The sequence below is a fragment of the Harmonia axyridis genome, chromosome 7, assembly GCF_914767665.1.
Source record: "Harmonia axyridis chromosome 7, icHarAxyr1.1, whole genome shotgun sequence".
Classification (NCBI taxonomy): Eukaryota; Metazoa; Arthropoda; class Insecta; order Coleoptera; family Coccinellidae; genus Harmonia; species Harmonia axyridis.
This window is the reverse complement of record NC_059507.1, coordinates 16119014-16139004: the sequence shown is the minus strand read 5'-3', so window position 1 is coordinate 16139004 and position 19991 is coordinate 16119014. Positions and strand designations below refer to the sequence as shown.

At 37.3% G+C, this 19991-nt stretch overlaps 1 protein-coding gene across 1 annotated transcript in view; it reads left to right on the top strand.

Annotated features, from left to right (window-relative positions):
- The first annotated feature begins 293 nt into the window (after positions 1-293).
- The window catches only part of LOC123685462 (putative ATP-dependent RNA helicase DHX57), a 78271-nt gene continuing 58573 nt past the window's right edge, over positions 294-19991 (top strand). The window contains exons 1-4 of the mRNA XM_045625168.1: positions 294-799; positions 858-975; positions 1032-1210; positions 1267-2197. Of these exons, the coding sequence (XP_045481124.1) occupies positions 732-799; positions 858-975; positions 1032-1210; positions 1267-2197 (1296 nt within the window). The 5' untranslated portion in view covers positions 294-731. The remainder of the gene's footprint in view (positions 800-857; positions 976-1031; positions 1211-1266; positions 2198-19991) is intronic.

Here is a 19991-nt window from a genome sequence, read left to right as displayed (position 1 = left end):
CATTTATAGAACGACCCCTTCGAAAGCCGAAGAGGGGACGGTTTGGATCAATTTGATCTTCAATTAATTTTTCAATTCGATGCTTCAATAGTGTCCCAAAAATTTTGGTGATACAGGGTGACAGAGAAATAGGCCTATAACTAGATGGGAGGTTTGATGTCTTGCCTTTCTTTAAAAAAGGAAGTATAAGGGCCAGTTGCACCATTTGCCTAAACATTGATTAAAATTTAAACATTGATTAATTTCTGGTTTCTCTTGAGAAATCATAGAGTAATCAACGTTTAAATTTTTCATCAATATTTAGGTAAATGGTGCAACTGGCCCTAAGGGTCTCTTTGTACTCAGAAAGGACGTTTCCCGATAGGAGAATTTGATTGAACACTCGTAACAAGAGGGGCTTTTTTGACGGATATAAAATTTTACAAAGTTGAATCCAAACGATATCCGAACGCAGTAATAGTATCGATATCGACGATATTTATCGAACGTTTTCTGAAAAAATATCGATATTTCGATATTTTTTGCCCATCCCTAATTGTTACCAATGTTACCATGTCTATGGTCCATGTTAAGAATTTATTCATCATAGACATGAATTTATTGTAACCTTCAAATAAAATTAAATAGTTTTATTTTGTTTATCGTTCTAAGACGACATTCTTGCATATATATCCTCTTCTCCTATTTCTACATTGAACCTTTTTTATTTTCATCTGAGATTTTTGGTGAGAATGGATTCAGAATCTACTATCAACGCAGCAGATTTACTTCTTCGCCAAGTTGCTGAAGTTAAAATAACGTGAGAAAAACTATATTCATGAGAATCTACATTTTTTATTGTAAAATTTGATTTTCAGGTCATCTTCCTCGACAGCTAAAAAAAATCCTGCTGTAAAAGAAGAGCTTCAGTTCATAAATCTTGATGAAATATCCCAAGAGAAAATTTTGGATACCTTACATTTCATTTATGGTCAAGTGAGTACAAGTCAAGTTGCTGTTGTGCAATACTATAGTTAAGTAATCTTCTTTAGGAATTCAAGTTGAAAGATGCTTCTGCATATCAGGATGAACACTCAAATTTAACTAAAAAGTTTTGGGTAGGACAAGGAACCTTGGTAGTTAAAGGAGGGTGTGATTTTTCTAAATCAATTGATACCGATATCGATGAAATAGACAGACTGAAGAAATTTGCCTTAGTAAGGCTTGAGAGGTACTACATATATTGTATGGTTTTTCCTAACAACTCTTTATTTGTCATATTTTTAGCTATGGATTCCACATAAATCATTGTAAAGAAGCTCTAGACTATTGTGCAGGAAATATAGAAGATTGTTTATATTTATTATACTGCAAGTACTTCAATCAACAGTATCCATTTGTGAATTATAATTCAAATTGCACTGAAGCTGAAATTTTAGAGCAACGAGCAGATGAAAAAAGTTCTCTAGAATCTATCTATGAAAAATCATTCCAGGAAAAAGTTAAGGATTCTGTCTGGATCTTGGAACTAAGATTAGATTATTTAATTAATATATTTCGACAAAAAAAGCAGGAATCTCAGAAAAATATTCAACAGTTAACAATAAAAAAAAAAGAAAAATGTAAATTATTTTTAAGAGGACACTGCAAGTATGCTGATAAGTGTAGATTTTCACATGAAGTTGAAAAAGTTAAAGAAATTGAGAATGAGATCATTTTTGAACTAGAGATAAGATTTCCAAAAAATAGTAAATATCCATTTGAGCCGCCTTTAATTTTTCTGAAGAAAAATGATATTCTTCCACAATTAGTAAAACTGCAAATTTCTAAGAGACTATTTGAAGAAGCTGACTTCTATGCTAAAAATGGTATTCCCTCTATTTATACTATCATCGAACTCCTACAAAATTCAGAGGAGATCATAAAATATATCAAGAAAGATTTAAGTTTTCTGAGTCCAAAGATGAAATTATTTGATGAACTCAAAGTAACTAAATCATTGAAACATAAAAACTCTCACTATAGAAAAGGTATGACAAATAGGGACAACAAAAGAAATATCAGTGAAGAAGAAATATTTTGTGAAAATACCAACCTTGTTGAGAGATTCAAAGCTAAAATGGACACAGAAGATTACAGAAAGATGTTAATTTCTAGACAGAAATTACCTGTTTGGAATTACATGAAGGACATTTTGAATACAATAGAAAAATCCCAGGTAAGAAAATATGAATTCTGTGAAATGTAACATTCCTTTGAGTGCTTTCAACACTACTTAATTTTTCACTGGTAGTCATTATTTTTTTGACAATCATTTGGTCACAATATTTGCAATTTTCGAATTTTGAGCTGAAAATGGTCTCAAATCAAGAGATTCAACACACTGATGATGAATCTGTTGGCAAGTTAGCCAAATGTTATATATTTTATTACTGCTGTTAAGAGTTTTGAGGAGATCAAGTAGTGGGTTTTTAATGTCATAGTGATAGAGAATAATTTTTCGACAATTGTTAATTCAGTTTTTTTTCTCTGTGAAGTATTCCAATGAATAAGGTTCAATAATAATATGATTTATTTCAAATAAAAGTTACGTTGCAAACAAAGTATTCCCCAAGGAAATATCGTCAAAAGAAAAAACAGAGACAAACAAGGCAGACATTGCTATCTAGATGTTGTATCTTCAAAGTTTTTGCCCCATTCTGAAATTCTTCAATATTATAAAGTTCTTTATCAAGCAGGATCTTATACACTTGCTTTTTATAGGTGTTTAGGCTAGTTTCATTCTTTATCATGTCAGACATTGTATTGAATTACTTGATACATAGGTATTCAGGTCCTTTCTCTGTAGATGTTTTACTGTGAATTGAATATTTTGGGTTCGTTTTCCTTGTGTCATATATATTGGATGAGTTCAATTCGAATTTATTCCTCCTTTTGAAAACAAAAATCAGATGTTCCTGTATGTGCATTGCTATAACAGTCAGTATTCCATTATTCCTAAATTTTTTTCTACATATTTCTCTGTATCCTTGTCGAAAATGATTCTGAGTGCCCTTTTCTGGAGTTTGCATATTTGAATTGCTTCAGAAGTATGCCCATAAAACATGATTCCATATCTTGCTTTATACTCAAAAACTGCATGGTAGACTATTTTCATGGAGATTTTATCCAGATATCTCGTCACTAAACTTAAGGAATAACAGACCGAAGCCAAGCTTCCCCCCAGCTTAAAAATTTGTTCTTTCCATTTCAGTTTATTGTCCATATATATTCCCATAAATTTTTTAAATTGAGGTAATTTTGTTCACTTGTTGATATCAGAATTTTATTTGGAGTCTCAAATGCTGCATATAACGATTTAAATATTAGGAATAGCATTTTTTCCCTCTTTCATATGCAGTTAGTTTTTCAAGAACCATTCTTTTATATTCTCAAACACTTTCGTTGTTCTTCCTATCACTTCATTGTATTCTTTTGCTCTAATAAGAATATTTGTGTCATCTGCATAATTTGTTAAGGATGCAAAGTTATCATTTCTGATGCAACTGTCAATATAATTTATGTGAACTATGAATAAAAGTGGCACTTTAATACTTCTATTCCTTGAGGTATCCTTAGCACCAATTGTTTGGCATCTGACAGGGCCCTTCTGGTTTCTCTACATAGACATACTGTTTTCTATTGAATAAGTTCTTTTTCATCAGATTTGCTGACTTGTCTCCCACTCCAATTTGTTCCATTTTATCCAATAGATACCGATGGGATAGACTGTCAAAAACCATTGTTAGATCCAGGAAAATGCCCATAGTCAAATCCATTTACTCAAACATCTCCACTTCCTGTTATGAAAGCATAAATGGCAGTGTTAGTAGATTTTCCTTCAATATATCCGTGTTGTGAGATTGCTAATATATTGAATTCTAAGAGGAAATTCATTAGTTGTTCTACAATTATTAGATCAAATATTTTGGAAAAATATGGTAATATACTAACAGGCCTGTAGTTAAACATGTCAGTAGTATCTCTTTTTTTATAAATTGTTATTACCTTTGACTGTTTTAATTGTTCTGGGAATATTCCATACATGTATGTTAGCATATTGTTTATGATATATGTTAATGGTTGTACTGTCAAGTCTATGGATCGCTTGATGATTTTATTAGAGACACCATCTAAACCACAGCTGTCTTTGGTCTTCAGTTTTGAGCAAGCCAGTATTACTTCTCTCTGAGTTACTTGTCTGAAAGTGATTACCTTCAATATCATGTGTTAAAGGAACATTTTCCATCTTCTTTATAGGGTCCTATACTACTGCTGTTGAATAATGATGATTGCAGTCATTTGCTATCTACTTGAATTTTCTTCTATTCCTACAATCCTTTAACTTTCCACTTCTTTTATATCTTTGACACATCTTCTGTGTAAGTTTCTGAAAAAAATTTCCACTGATCATCGTTTTCTTTTGAAATCTGCCAAAGTCCATCCCACTTTTGTTGCTTAAGTTCTTCATTCAGTGCTAAAAGTGTATTTCATTCACAATTCTTCTATATACATACATCGGTATCCTTTTAGTATTTTTCCAATTAATTGTCATATTATATTGTGCATTAATATGATCTGAAATATTGGTTGGAAATGTCCCAGGTTTATATTCTGTGTAATTTGTCGAGATATTGTCTATGCAAGTTTTTGTAGTTCATGTAATTCTTATCGGTTCCATTATCATTGCATGTATACCATAAGAGTTCAACAGTTGTAAAAACGTTTGTGTACTGTTATGATACTGATTCAACATGTCTATGATGAAATTTCCTGTTAAAATAAGTTTCTTGTTTCCTTTAATTGAGTTTAATAATAATAATAAATTAGTCTTTATTTAAAATCAAATTCAAATCGATATACATGAGAGTAAAGTGAAACAGTGTCAAAATAAAATGGAAATTCATCCCATATTTTTGGAACTGTTGATTGTTCCTCTTCATAAATAATAAGCATTCTTGTATACAGGGTGTTTCATTGGGAAACGGAAATACTTCACAGGTGTATAGGTGGCACCAAGATACCCCATTTATTGGGTCTTACTGTCTTCGTAGCCAAGATACAGAGTGTTTTATGAATTTTGCCCGTTTCTTTCTCAGGCCATATCAAACGAACCACCCGGTATATTTTCTTCATATTTGGCAAATATGTTCCTAATTGAGAGCCCAAACGTATCATGCAATAACCGCCTTGAAAATCCAGGTTCGGGTTAACAAAAAATTATGATTCGTTTGAATCCTCGTAACAATACCCTGTACATTGGAATTTCGAAAATCCGTTTAATATTCGGAAAAACCACTAAAAACTAAACTGAGACGTGTACTTCAAATTTTAGCGCTGACAGTTTTACTGCACTAATTTTCAACGTAAAGTGAAGATTTTAAGAACTTGGATACCTGTAAGTGGTTTGAAGTGACAATGAATAATCAAAAATATTTAATCCATAATTATTTCAAGATACCCTTATTATTATCCCGACTTTTGCCTATACGCGTAGGATTTCTCCTCGCCGTCGGCTTCTCACTCCTCGCTAAGAGGAACATTCACTCAATCCCAGATATTTAAAATATCAGAAGGGCAGAGCTCGGTCGTGTCCGGTCCTTGTGGTCCCCCTGGTTCTCGTCGAACTTCTGGTCCTCTTACACGCGATCCTTGGACCTGTCCTTCGCTTCCTAGGAATTTTCTCACCGTCCTTGCAGTACCTAAAAGAACAGCTTTTTGCATTATATTACATATATACTCACTAAGTCCTAGTTGCTTGATATTTCTCTTGAGATTTTTGGGTACTATTCCTGTTGTTGAGATGATAATTGGAATAGTTCTCGTTGATATCATTCCCCACTGGCGCTTTATCTGAAATTCGAGGTCCCTATATTTTGAAATTTTTTCGACCTCTTTTTGACGCATGTTGTTGTTATTGGGTATTGCTACGTCGATGAGTATTGCTGCCTTTTGATGTTTATCAACTAGCAATATATCTGGTCTGTTGTGAGGGACTGTTTTATCAGTCAAAACTGTGCGATCCCAGTAAAGTTTATAGCGTTCGTTTTCCAGGATGGTTTCCGGTCGGTATTTCTAGTATGGCACTTTTTCAGAATGAATAAGTGTTGATATGGTTGCCAATTCTTGGTGTAGTATCTTTCCTACTGCATTGTGTCTCTCTTTATATTCATTTCCTGCAAACATTTGACATCCTCCCGTGATATGTTGGATTGTCTCATTCGTTGGACACCCATAACGGCATCGATCGTCAGTAATAGTTCGATCCTTTATGATATGCTTGCAGTAATTTCTTGTTGAGATCACTTGATGGCTAAAAGAAATCCTTCCGTTTCTGGATACATCGCACCTGATGTGAGCCAATAGTTCGACGCTTCAATGTCGACATGATCCTGGTTCACCTCGTTGAAATGTCGTCCATGTAGGGGCTTTTCTCTCCATCTTTACAGTTTTTCTTGGATTGTCTGGTGGTTGTAGGACAATTGCTCCTTGTGCAGTTGTAAAGGTGTTGATTCGTCTGCTTCACACAGTACTTTGTAGATCTATGATGTGCCTGATTTGTCTTTGAAGTATGTTCGTAGGCATTCAATTTGACCATGGGCAAGTTCCATGATGTCTAGCAGACCTCTGCCTCCTTTATTCCTCGGCAGTGTCGTCCTCTCAATGCTACTTTTCGGATGGTGCTTGTGTGCTTTCGTCATCAAGGTTCTCATTATGCGTTGCAGGTTTTCCATATCTGTTTTGCTCCATAGAATGATACCAAAAGAGAATTGAACATGCATATGTGTTTATGGCTCTCGTCATGTTCTTGCTGTTGAGGTTTGTTTTTAGAATTTTGTTGATTCTCCTAATGAACTCAGTTGTTAAGTCTTCCTTCATTCTTTGATGATTTATTTGTCGGTTTTGTTTCATTCCTAGGTATTTATAAAGATCGTCCGATTTCATTGCTCCTATCTCCTGTCCATTGGAGAGAGCTATCAGTTCATCTTGGATTTTTCCACGCACTACGCTAATCGTACGACACTTGTCCAATCCGAATTTCATCCCCACGTCTTTCGAAAAATTTTCCACCAGTTTGACCATAATTTGCAAGTGGTTTTTGTTGCCTGTTATAAGTTTTAGGTCATCCATGTATAGCAAATGATTGAGTGCAATAGTATTTCTATTTCCTTTGACATTGAAACCTTTTTCAGTAGCACTCAGTTGTTTCGAAAGGGGGTTCAGCGCCAAGCAGAACCATAAGGGACTCAATGAATCTCCTTGGAAAATTCCCCTTTTTATTGGAATCTCTTTAGTAGTTATGTTCGCCGTAGAGAGTTCGATATTCGTTCTCCAGTTGCACATTGCATACTTCAGAAAGTTTATTGTAATTGGATCGATCTTGTATATTTCCAAAATTTTTGTCAGCCACCCATGTGGAATAGAGTCGAAGGCCTTCTTATAGTCAAAATATGTCATAAAAAGATTTCTGTGTTTTTTGAAGGCTTGGTTACATATGATGGAATCCATTATCAGCAGTTCCTTCGATCCTAGTGCATTCTTGGAACATCCTTTCTGCTGTGCTGTCATTATGTTATTTGTCTCGCAATGTTTGTAGATACGAGATGCTATATATGATGTGATGATTTTATATATTGTTGGTAGACATGTAATTGGTCTGTATTTTGATGGATCCGCTGTATTTTGCAGATTCTTCGGTAAGAGGTAAGTGGTCCCTGTTGTTAAAAATTTGGGCATTTCCGTTGGATTCCTTATAACACCATTTATGGTTTCAACTAGCCTGCCGTGTATACTCCAAAATTTCTTCAATCAAAAGTTGTGGATTCCATCTGGGCCGGGTGATTTCCAATTGTGTGTGTTTTTCAATATTTCATGGAATTCTTCTAAAGAAACTGCGTTATGCGGCATGTGTTCTATTGTCTCACAGGATTTCTCTTCACTTCTTATCCAATCAGCCTGGGAGTTGTAGGGGGTTGGTGTAGCCAGTTGATCTGTCCAAAAATTCTCAATATCCTCGACGGTTGGATAACTTCCTGGTGTTGCTGACATATTATTGTTTAACATTCTATAGAATTTTCTTTCGGAGTTTTCAAAAATCATATTATCCTGTTTTCTTCTATAGCTCTCATTGTATCTTCTGAGTCTTTCGGAGTACACACTAAGTTTTTGTTTCAGTGTGTCTAAAATTTGTTGAGCATTTCCATTGTTTGGATCATATGTTGTATGTTGCCGGTGACGATCCATTATTATATTCACCATTTTTTGTAATTTTCTAGACGGCGAACCTTTTGCAAATTGGGTGAGCCTCTTGGCGGATGCTATGAACTTTATTTTCTAGCCTTTTTTGCCAATGTGGTTTATTTTGTTGTTTTTCTCTGGCTGGTTCCTGCCTTTTAGGTTTTGGCTTCACACCTAGCACTGTAGCTATTGAAAATGCTGCACAGTATATGATGAGGTGTAATGATTCGAGATCATGGTAGTCAGAAAGATACTTTGGTATAATCTCCTTGTTGGTCATGACCAGAAGATGAGATAGTTTCTTGGATGTCCTCAATCTTGTTAGAATCGGTCGTCTCAATGGATCTGTGCCCTCAAAATCTATAACGCATCTATTCATTGTGGCAGATAACCGCTCCAGTAGTTCTCTTTGGTCTTCTTCTGGATTTTCGACGGGTGCAGCATATATATTCTGTCGTTGAGCATCACTTATTGCTATCACATCTGCGTTGTTTTGTTCCTCAGTGTTCATTTGTGCATTGATGTTGTGTTGGTTTTCAGCACAATCGTAGTTTTCTTCAATTGTCGTTTCGTTGTTAGTGAGGTCTCTATTCTGTAGCCTCAGTTGGACTTCATTTTTTATGGTGTTAAGTCTCTCATCGGGTACAAGTTTATTTCTCAATATGATCCGGTATTGGTCGGCTACTCTTTGCTCAGAAACTTGGAGTTCGGGATAATTTCTGTGGAATTCTGCAAATAATTTTATCCTCTTCCATATTAGTCACTTCATAATATATGCGCATGATCGTTTCATTTATCGAACTTGTCCATTTCATGCGTCTTCTTGGTAGACCTGCTTGGGTGAGCGCTGGTTGGGGATCCTGCGCAGCACCTTCAGCGGTCGGAGAAACTCGTGTTATTCTTCTCCTAGAATGTTGAGATTGTGGAGGCGTAGCATTTTGTTCGACAGACGCCCGTCTCCTTAGCACTCTGTCACCGACGTCCCGCATACTGTCATGTCCAGCGCCGGCTCCAGACACGCCCTGACGAACCTCAGGCAGCGGCTCTATATTCCTATTCCTCAAATTCACCATCATTCATGGGTTCCTCCGTGTCGTGGGGGAGACGGCCTTTGATCGCTTTTTACGATCCGCAGAGTGGGAGAATTCTTGAGCTGCTTTCCACACGGCTTCGTCCGTTACCCTGGACAGGGACCCTTCGACAGGTTTCAGTTTCCCGGGTCAGGGAGCTCCTGGAATCTGCGGTGGGCAGGAGTCGATTCAACTCTCCTGATAGGTGAATCGCTAGAGATTCACCTACCGCTACCCTTAATAATCAAGATTATTATTATTATTATTATTAAAAGATACTGAGATGAGGCCATATGGCCTATAAATCTCATACAAAAAAGAAGAAAAAAACACCTTAGGAGATAAATGTAAGAAACAAAAAAAACACTCTAAGCAAAAATGGAGTCCAGTCTGTATTTGAACGAATTCACACTCTCAGCACCCACGACACTCTCCGGTAAAGAGTTCCACCTACCGAATACCCGATTCGGCAGGAAAGACTCTCTCGCACGTGTACGAAACACCTAGTGGTATAACTTATACCGGTGGCCCCGGAGATGATTTTCGTTCATCATAAAGATGACAGCGAGATCACATAAAGATGACAGCGAGATCACCACCAATAAAATTGTTTAAGATGCGATATGTCACAATCAAGTCACCCCGGACACGACGGTCATGAAAACTACTCAACCGGAACATCTGTAGTCTCTCCTCGTAATATAGTCGAACTCGCCCAAAAGGAATCCTGGTTGCAGAGCGCTGTATTCTCTCCAAACGTTGTTGATCACAAATCAGGTGAGGAGACCACGTGGGGCCGGCGTGTTCGAGAATTGGTCGGACGTAGGTTATATAAAGCTGCCTGCAAGTGACAATCGAACATCTGGGAAACACCCGCCGTATCAGGTACAACATCTTACTGGCTCTAGAGACTAAATTACCCACATGGGCAGACCAAGAGGGATCCTCTGTAATGATGACACCAAGGTCATTATGCTGCCTGCATGACTCCAGAACACGGCCATCAAAAAATTATTGATGCCTCGGGTTGTATCTACCAAGATGAAGGACCTTGCATTTATCCACGTTTAGAGGTAGGAGCCATTGGTGACACCACCCATCCAACCGCACCAGGTCACCTCGAAGGACATCAGAAAAGCGCTCATCATAAAATAATTTGATATCGTCTGCGTATTGAGAACAGAAAGCCGAAAGTAAGTGTGGGAGATCTTAACCGTAAATCAGAAAAAGAAGCGGACCCAAAACAGAGCCCTGAGGGACTCCACTAATAACCGCCCTGACATCCGAAAAAGAATCACCCACTCTAACCGAAAAATACCTGCCAGTGATGAACGAACGGAGCCAAGCCAAAAAACAGCCTTTAATGCCAAAATGCTCGAGTTTGTAGAGAATGCGATTAAAAGGAACACGGTCGAAGGCTCGGGAGAAGTCCAAATAGATAACATCCATTGGTATCCCACAGTCAAGAGACTTCGTCCGGCTCTGAAGGCATTGCAGGAGGCATGTGACGACCGAACGCCCAGGCAGGAAACCATGCTGGCACTCAGGAATTATGTTGTTTTCAGTCAAAAAATTCAGCAATTTATTACAAACAACTCTCTCAGCAATCTTGGATATGATAGGAAGGAGACTAATTGGGCGGTAATTGCTCGATCATAGTTTGTCCCCCTTCTTGAAGACAGGAGTTATCCTTGATATCTTCCAAGCAGTTGGTAATTGACATGAGCTGAGGGATAATCTTATTAGGACAGTTATCGGCAGTGAGAGAGATGTGGAGCATTTTTTCAGCAATCCAGCAGGGATATTATCCATACCAGGGGCGGCAGATGGATCCAACTCAGATAAAAGCTTCAGTATTTCTTCCTCGTTGACATCAATAGATTTGAGCGAGTTGAAAACACGGGGAGAAGTAATGCAGGGCAGAGGGCCCCCTGGCTCTGCAGAAAAGGAATTGGTGAAAACATTGGCGAAGACTGCAGAACATTCTGGGTCACCAGAACACAGACCACCTGATTCATCTCTGACACGAAGAATTGAAACCTTAGAGCTGAAAGTGTTTCGAATATATTTATAAAATTTTTTCCGGTTATTGGGTTGGGTAAGAGATTCATGAAACAACTTTCTTGCGTTCTTATTTTTTTTGCCAAGTTTATTTGAGAAGTTGCGATGAACACGATAGTCCATCTCAGACCCACTACGAATAATATACTGCTGCCATAGCTTCTTTTTCCGACGCTGCATGGTGATGATCTCATCAGTCAACCAAGGCTTGAATGACACGGAACTGACCAACTTTCTCCTGGTAAATCGAGCTACAGATTCCTCTAGATACGTGCAAAAACGTTCCCAAGCACCATCAATATTCCCATAATTCAACAGACTGTTCCAGTCAGTATTAGAAAGGTAGAATTTGAGGGAATCATAATCAATAATGGAGATCATCTTCTTAGAGGTTTTTGGTGCGGGAAGGAAAGTGAACTGTAGAGTAGACTTAATCATCACATGGTCCGATCGACCCAGAGGGCTCAAATACTCAACGTGGGTTGATGGGTTTTGGCCATGAACGAGTCTGGTTGGCCTTTCAATCATCTGGTGGAGGCCAGATTCATCCAGCATTCCGACAAAGCGTCCAGCAATGGTGTTCGGGGGCGGGGATGAAGTTATTGGCCATCCTATTTCCCTAAAGTTGAAGTCTCCCGCAATAAAAACATTAGGGTAAGTTTCATATAGAAAACGAAAATGATCCAGAAGTAACTCATCAGATGGGGATGGGTGAGGTTTGTAAACGCAACCAATGAGAATCGAAAATGCGGTCGAAGACAAACTGATAAACAAGTTGTCAACACGTGGAATGCTGGATGATAATACTCGGACACCATAAGATTCAGTGATTTTGTCACTAACATACACGCAGACACCATTATAACCGACATTGAGGGAACTGTCGCAGCGGAACAGTGAGAAACCTTTTATAGAGTACAGCTGGTCCGGGAGACCAGCGTGCAACCATGTTTCGGTTATGCAAATAATATCCGGGTGCAACTGATCGACATTCACACACAGCTCATGAAATTTGTTCTTTAAAGATCGAGCGTTAGTATAAAGGACCGCCCATTGCTGCAGAGTACAAGAAGTTAGTTTTTTGAAGAAGAAGCCATAATCTTATCTACCACCCTTGGGACACCCTTGATATATTTAATAGTTAAATGATCTTCACCATTCGACTGCCGACGTCTTAACTCCTCTCGTGCTTGTTTCAAACAGTTTGCCTGAGTTGGGGTGATATCATCTGAAAGCTTGATGTTTCGTAGGGCTGGGGATGATAATAAGTTAGCTTCATTCTGCAGGATCTTACGGACGAAAATGGAGGTAGAAAAAGTAATGGCCAGGGGTCTAGGAGTGTGAGAGGGTGAACCGAGACGAGAGTGATGAACAACGTACTGGGAGAAAGACGGCAAGATGTGATCAATAATTTGCTGCATAATGGAGCTATCAGATGAGCCATCAGGACCCTCAGGAACATGGCGAGCAATAATATTCTGAGATCGTCGCACTCTATCAACAAGCTTGCTGAGATAAAACTCGTAGACTATAAAGTACAGAATTCAATCTGCGCTGTAATATTTCAATATGGTCGGACCAACATAGATGCTGATCCAAAACCACACCTAAAAATTTTGTATTATTGCTTATATCTAAGTTATTGTGAAGAAGAGAGATCGTTTCAGGTTTCGACCTTTTTGAATGCGAGGTAAAAAAGAACACACATTCAGTTTTGTCCACATTTATCGTTAATTTATTTTGTGCACACCAGTTAGCAATAGTAGACAGGGTGTTTTGTGTCATTATGGTTCCTTGGGGTATATCGGAGGCAGGTATCAAGGTATTTGCATCATCTGCATACATAAACATTTCTACTTTATCAGGAACGATATCTGGCAGGTTATTGACATATATCAAAAAAAGTACCGGTGCAGCAATACCTCCCTGTGGTACACCAGTCTGTATCTGCATATCAGACGATATGACGATATATAATTCTTCCCATTATCAAGAATCACTCGCTGTACCCGATTCTCCAGATAACTCCTCACCAAGTTCAACTGTTGACCTCGTACTCCACAACAGAAAAGTGTATATAATAACTAAGTGTGATCAACAGTGTCAAATGCTTTGGAGAGATCAATGAAGAGGCCTATGGGTACGTCTCCTCCTTCAAGTACTTGAAGAATCGATCCTGTCAACTCAAACTTTTGGACTTCACAAATCCATGTTGACATCTTGAAAAGATCTGGGATTTATGGAAAAAACTCAAAAACCTATTTACCAGTATTTTTTCAAAAATTTTGGAGAATGCTGGGTGGAGGCTTATTGGCCGATAGTTACAAGGAACTCGATATTTCCTTTTTTATGTATCGGTCTCACAATAGCTATCTTTAAAGATTTCGGGAAGACACCTTCCTTGAATCATTTATTTATGATGAAGGCTCAAGGTTCTGATTTTGACTAGTGGAAATGATGCGTCGAATATCTGCTTGTACTTGTAAAAAAACAAGTCCCACAAAGACTCAACGACCATATCATTATTATCAATGAGAATTTTGTTCCAATTTTCAGCAGTTATCATCGATATGAAGTTTTGTAGTGTTGATTCGTTTATAAGACTCCCATCGAGATTAAGGAAATAATAATGGAAAAGAAAAGTATTGGGCGGTGTGATCTAATAGATAAGATGGTATCACAGCAACCTCATAATCAATCAAGTTGGTCAGTATGTTGTCTATGCATGTCGAAGAAAAATATGTTATTCGCGTCGGATCAAAGATCGTAGGTGTGGCATTAAAACCTTCGAGAAGTGACATAAAACTACATGCCTCCGAATCTTTAGATAAAAGATTTATATTAAAATCGCCAACAATAACATATTGACTGTTTTCAGATATCAGTCTCTGAAAAATAAAATTCATTTTATCAAAGAATAATGCTATATCACATCTGGAATACGTATTCGGACGGTATATCGAGAGTATAACATATTTCACCGAATTAATGCCGATTGCTGAACATTCGAAAACATAAGGAACACTGATCAACCAAGTCCGATCGCTCTCTATACGATATCTCCCGTTTACAATAAATTGCAGATCTTCCGTGACATCCGGTAGGTCTACAGTATTTTGATGCGAGTTTATATCCATCAATATGAAATGCATTAATTTCCATAGAACTCTGCCAATGCTCGGTGATACATAACACGCATGCGTTGACATTGTTTACAAATTGTTCTAACCCAACTAAACAATTTCCTAAAGATTGAACATTTCGATTAATTAATATACAACTTTCTTCGAATCTACTGCTTTGATTCTGTTGAGACGAAAGAAAAAATTATTTATTTTACTACCCATAACTTTGGATTTTTCATTAACTCAAACTTGTTAGCCGGGATTGTGATCTTGAAGGATGAATATTCATCCGGTCTTTCTTGATTGACCCTTTATTATTCAGATATTGGAGTAGTACTTCGTGTTTCAAACATGGGTCTAATTTGCAGACCTGCAGATATCCATATTTTGGAGCAGCTTTGATTGTCATTTCTTCAGCGTTCCCACTTCCCAGAATACTCCTATCAATTCGTCTTGATTTCCTGGATTCTACCACTGTGAATTCACTTTCCCTTTCGACTCTCACTTTTTTGTTCAGATACCGGGTTTTTCTCAATATAACTATTTCCAGATTTCTTGGGTATGTCAATAACTGTAGGAATTGTACTTTGTTTTTTATTTGCTGAGGTTGACACACTGTGTGGAACAAGTGCGAGATATTATTAGAGCAGGGTATTGAATCTTCATAACGACTTATCGGTTTAGAACACTTGCAGCACGTAAAAACCATCTTGAATATTCAACGATTTCACCTTCAAAGAATCATTGAATGATTTGATTGTTACCAAAATCAAAAGCAACGAATATATCAGTCTGGATAGTATTTGATCAAAAATCATATGGATTCCAATAAATCAAAACATCACATAAAATTAATTGGTTACAACTTCAAGATGAAAGGAAAATTCTTATTGATAAACAAAAAATATTATAGAATAGAATTTTATGGAAAATATTGAGAATATTTGCAACAAAATGTGAAATTCGTTTATATAGGATAGCGTTTCTTATTATATTTCATCATATTGAAGTAGACGTGTTTTCGGTACTCCGTGAATTGTTCATTGATTTCTGGTTCGAAAAATTCTGGAAACTACGGGATTTCAACTATTCTGAAGTAGATTTATTGTCCAATAGTGAGTACATTGATGAATGAAAAAATTTATTCAGCGCTTTCGGTTACAACTCCTACATAAACGAAGTAACCAGACCTGTAAGTAAAACCTGTCTGGATCATTTCTTTGTAAGCTGTCGCCGTCCTGTTAGAGATCTAAATGAGAGTTTCATTATTCGTACATGCGTAACTGATCATTATACAAAAGTATTATGTCTTGATTTTGAAAAAAAACACTGTAGAGCAGAAAAAGTCAAATATGGGGAATATGTATATTAATTATCATACGTTAAAAAATGATTGGAGGAAAATTGACTGGAATGTTTTGATTGAGGGATTGGGTGGGAATGTAAACAATTTCGCTGAGAACTTTGTCTCTTTATTTATGTAGTCTTCTGAATGAAGTATATTATTATTATCCCCGACTTTTGCCTATACGCGTAGGATTTCTCCTCGCCGTCGGCTTCTCACTCCTCGCTAAGAGGAACATTCACTCAATCCCAGATATTTAAAATATCAGAAGGGTAGAGCTCGGTCGTGTCCGGTCCTTGTGGTCCCCCTGGTTCTCGTCGAACTTCTGGTCCTCTTACACGTGATCCTTGGACCTGTCCTTCGCTCCCTAGGAATTTTCTCACCGTCCTTGCAGTACTTAAAAGAACAGCTTTTTGCATTATATTACATATATACTCACTAAGTCCCAGTGAAATTTTTTCGACCTCTTTTTGACGCATGTTGTTGTTATTGGGTATTGCTACGTCGATGAGTATTGCTGCCTTTTGATGTTTATCAACTAGCAATATATCTGGCCTGTTGTGAGTGTCAAAACTGTACGATCCCAGTACAGTTTATAGCGTTCGTTTTCCAGGATGGTTTCCGGTCGGTATTTGTAGTATGTCACTTTTTCAGAATTAATTAGTGTTGATTTAGTTGCCATTTCTTGGTGTAGTATCTTTCCTACTGCATCGTGTCTCTCTTTATATTCATTTCCTGCAAACATTTGACATCCTCCCGTGATATGTTGGATTGTCTCATTCGTTGGACACCCATAACGGCATCGATCGTCAGTAATAGTTCGATCCTTTATGATATGCTTGCAGTAATTTCTTGTTGAGATCACTTGATCTTGGATGGCTAAAAGAAATCCTTCCGTTTCTGGATACATCGCACCCGATGTGAGCCAATAGTTCGACGCTTCAATGTCGACATGATCCTGGTTCACCTCGTTGAAATGTCGTCCATGTAGGGGCTTTTCTCTCCATCTTTGCAGTTTTTCTTGGATTGTCTGGTGGTTGTAGGACAATTGCTCCTTGTGCAGTTGTAAAGGTGTTGATTCGTCTGCTTCACACAGTACTTTTTAGATCTCTGACGTGCCTGATTTGTCTTTGAAGTATGTTCGTAGGCATTCAATTTGACCATGGGCAAGTTCCATGATGTCTTGCAGACCTCTGCCTTTTTATTCCTCGGCAGTGTCGTCCTCTCAATGCTGCTTTTCGGATGTTGCTTGCGTTCTTTCGTCATCAAGGTTCTCATTTTGCGTTGCAGGTTTTCCATATCTGTTTCGCTCCATGGAATGATACCGAAAGTGTATGTAAGAATTGAACATGCATATGTGTTTATGGCTCTCGTCATGTTCTTGCTGTTGAGGTTTGTTTTTAGAATTTTGTTGATTCTCCTAATGAACTCAGTTGTTAAGTCTTCCTTCATTCTTTGATGATTTATTTGTCGGTTTTGTTTCATTCCTAGGTATTTATAAAGATCGTCCGATTTCATTGCTCCTATCTCCTGTCCATTGGAGAGAGCTATCGGTTCATCTTGGATTTTTCCACGCACTACGCTAATCGTACGACACTTGTCCAATCCGAATTTCATCCCCACGTCTTTCGAAAAATTTTCCACCAGTTTGACCATAATTTGCAAGTGGTTTTTGTTGCCTGTTATAAGTTTTAGGTCATCCATGTATAGCAAATGATTGAGTGCAATAGTATTTCTATTTCCTTTGACATTGAAACCTTTTTCAGTAGCATTCAGTTGTTTCGAAAGGGGATTCAGCGCCAAGCAGAACCATAAGGGACTCAATGAATCTCATTGGAAAATTCCCCTTTTTATTGGAATCTCTTTAGTAGTTATGTTCGCCGTAGAGAGTTCGATATTCGTTCTCCAGTTGCACATTGCATACTTCAGAAAGTTTATTGTAATTGAATCGATCTTGTATATTTCCAAAATTTTTGGCAGCCACCCATGTGGAATAGATTCGAAGGCCTTCTTATAGTCAAAATATGTCATAAAAAGATTTCTGTGTTTTTTGAAGGCTTGGTTACATATGATGGAATCTATTACCAGCAGTTCCTTCGATCCTAGTGCATTCTTGGAACATCCTTTCTGCTGTGCTGTCATTATGTTATTTGTCTCGCAATGTTTGTAGATACGAGATGCTATACATGATGTGATGATTTTATAAATGGTTGTTAGACATGTAATTGGTCTGTATTTTGATGGATCCGCTCTATTTTGCAGATTCTTCGGTAAGAGGTAAGTGGTCCCTGTTGTTAAAAATTTGGGCATTTCCGTTGGATTCCTTATAACACCATTTATGGTTTCAACTAGCCTGTCGTGTATACATCAAAATTTCTTCAACCAAAAGTTGTGGATTCCATTCGGGCCGGGTGATTTCCAATTGTGTGTGTTTTTCAATATTTCATGGAATTCTTTTATAGAAACTGCGTTATGCGGCATGTGTTCTATTGTCTCACAGGATTTCTCTTCACTTCTTATCCAATCAGCCTGGGAGTTGTAGGGGGTTGGTGTAGCCAGTTGATCTGTCCAAAAATTCTCAATATCCTCGACGGTTGGATAACTTCCTGGTGTTGCTGACATATTATTGTTTAACATTCTATAGAATTTTCTTTCGGAGTTTTCAAATATCATATTATTATTATTAAATATAACATAACAATAACAATAACATCACTAAAGTCAGATTATCATATAGAAAATCAGGAAAGAAAAGACTGGTCTTTTAAAGTCCATAAATCAAAAAAATATTCCATATAAAAGAATGATGAAGGATCCGCTCAACAGAGAATTAAAAAACGATTATACTATATATAGGAATAAACTCATAAAAAACGCCAAACGGAATCATATAAGTAATTGTATCAAAAATAATAATTTCAATTCTAAGTCACTTTGCTCTAGCGTGGATGACCTGTGTGGAAAATCCAGGTCAGAAACGCAAATTGAAATGATTAGGACACCTGATTGACAAGAAATAAGTTCAAAAGAACAAATGGTGGAAGAGCTATGTGAATATTTCACTAATATAGGGGAGCAACTTGCTGATAATATAGATAATGTTGAAGAGAAGGAGGAAGGTGAATATTCAATAGGAAAAAAGTTATTTTTGTTACCTACTTGTATAGATGAGGTTAAGGGAATCGTCACAGAGTTGAAAAGTGGGGGAGCTCCAGGCGAGAATGGTTTGAACATAGCACTCATAAAGAATATTAGTGAGGAAATAGCAGAACCAATTTCGTTTCTGGCAATAAATGCTTTGAAACTGCCGAGTTCCCTGACAAGTTCAAGGTAGGTGTCATCAAACCCATATTTAAATCAGGAGATAGATCTGATATCGCTAATTATAGACAAATTTGTCTGATGTCTAACATGGCTTAAATAATGGAAAAATTGATCAAGGTCCGCATTGTAAACTTTCTAGGGGAACATAAGATCTTATCGGAGAATCAATTTTGATTCAGGAAGGGCTCCTTTACTGAAGATGCAATAAGGAAACTTTTAGAAAGAATGAATATATAGCTGTTTAGATGAGAGCAGAGTCGGTTTATGCGTATTCATAGATCTCACAAAGGCATTTGACACAGTGTTACATAGGAAGCTATTGCGAAAGCTGTATTTGAATGGTTTCATGGGTAAAGCATATGAGCTTATGAAAAGTTATCTGTCCGGCAAAAGACATCTGGTGGAATTTGATGGTATAAGAAGCAGTGCCAAAATTGTGAAATATGGAGTACCACAGGGTACAGTGCTGGGACCTATTTTATTCCTGATCTATATAAACGGCCTTTTACGAATGAGAAAAAAAGGAGAGACCATCTTTTTTTTTGCAGAAGACACTGTGATTATATACTAGAGTTACACTTGGGATAATCTAAAGAAGAAAGCTGAAGAAGATCTAAACAACGTAAATATGGAATTCAAAGAAAATAAGTTGACCATGAAGATAAGATATCTACCATTTGCTTCATATGAATCCGGCCTTCCGCATATGGGAAATCTAGTAATTGATGAGTACACGTTAATCCCAGAAACTGACCAAGTGAAATATCTAGGCATAACATTTGATCGTCATTTGAAATGGGACAAACACAG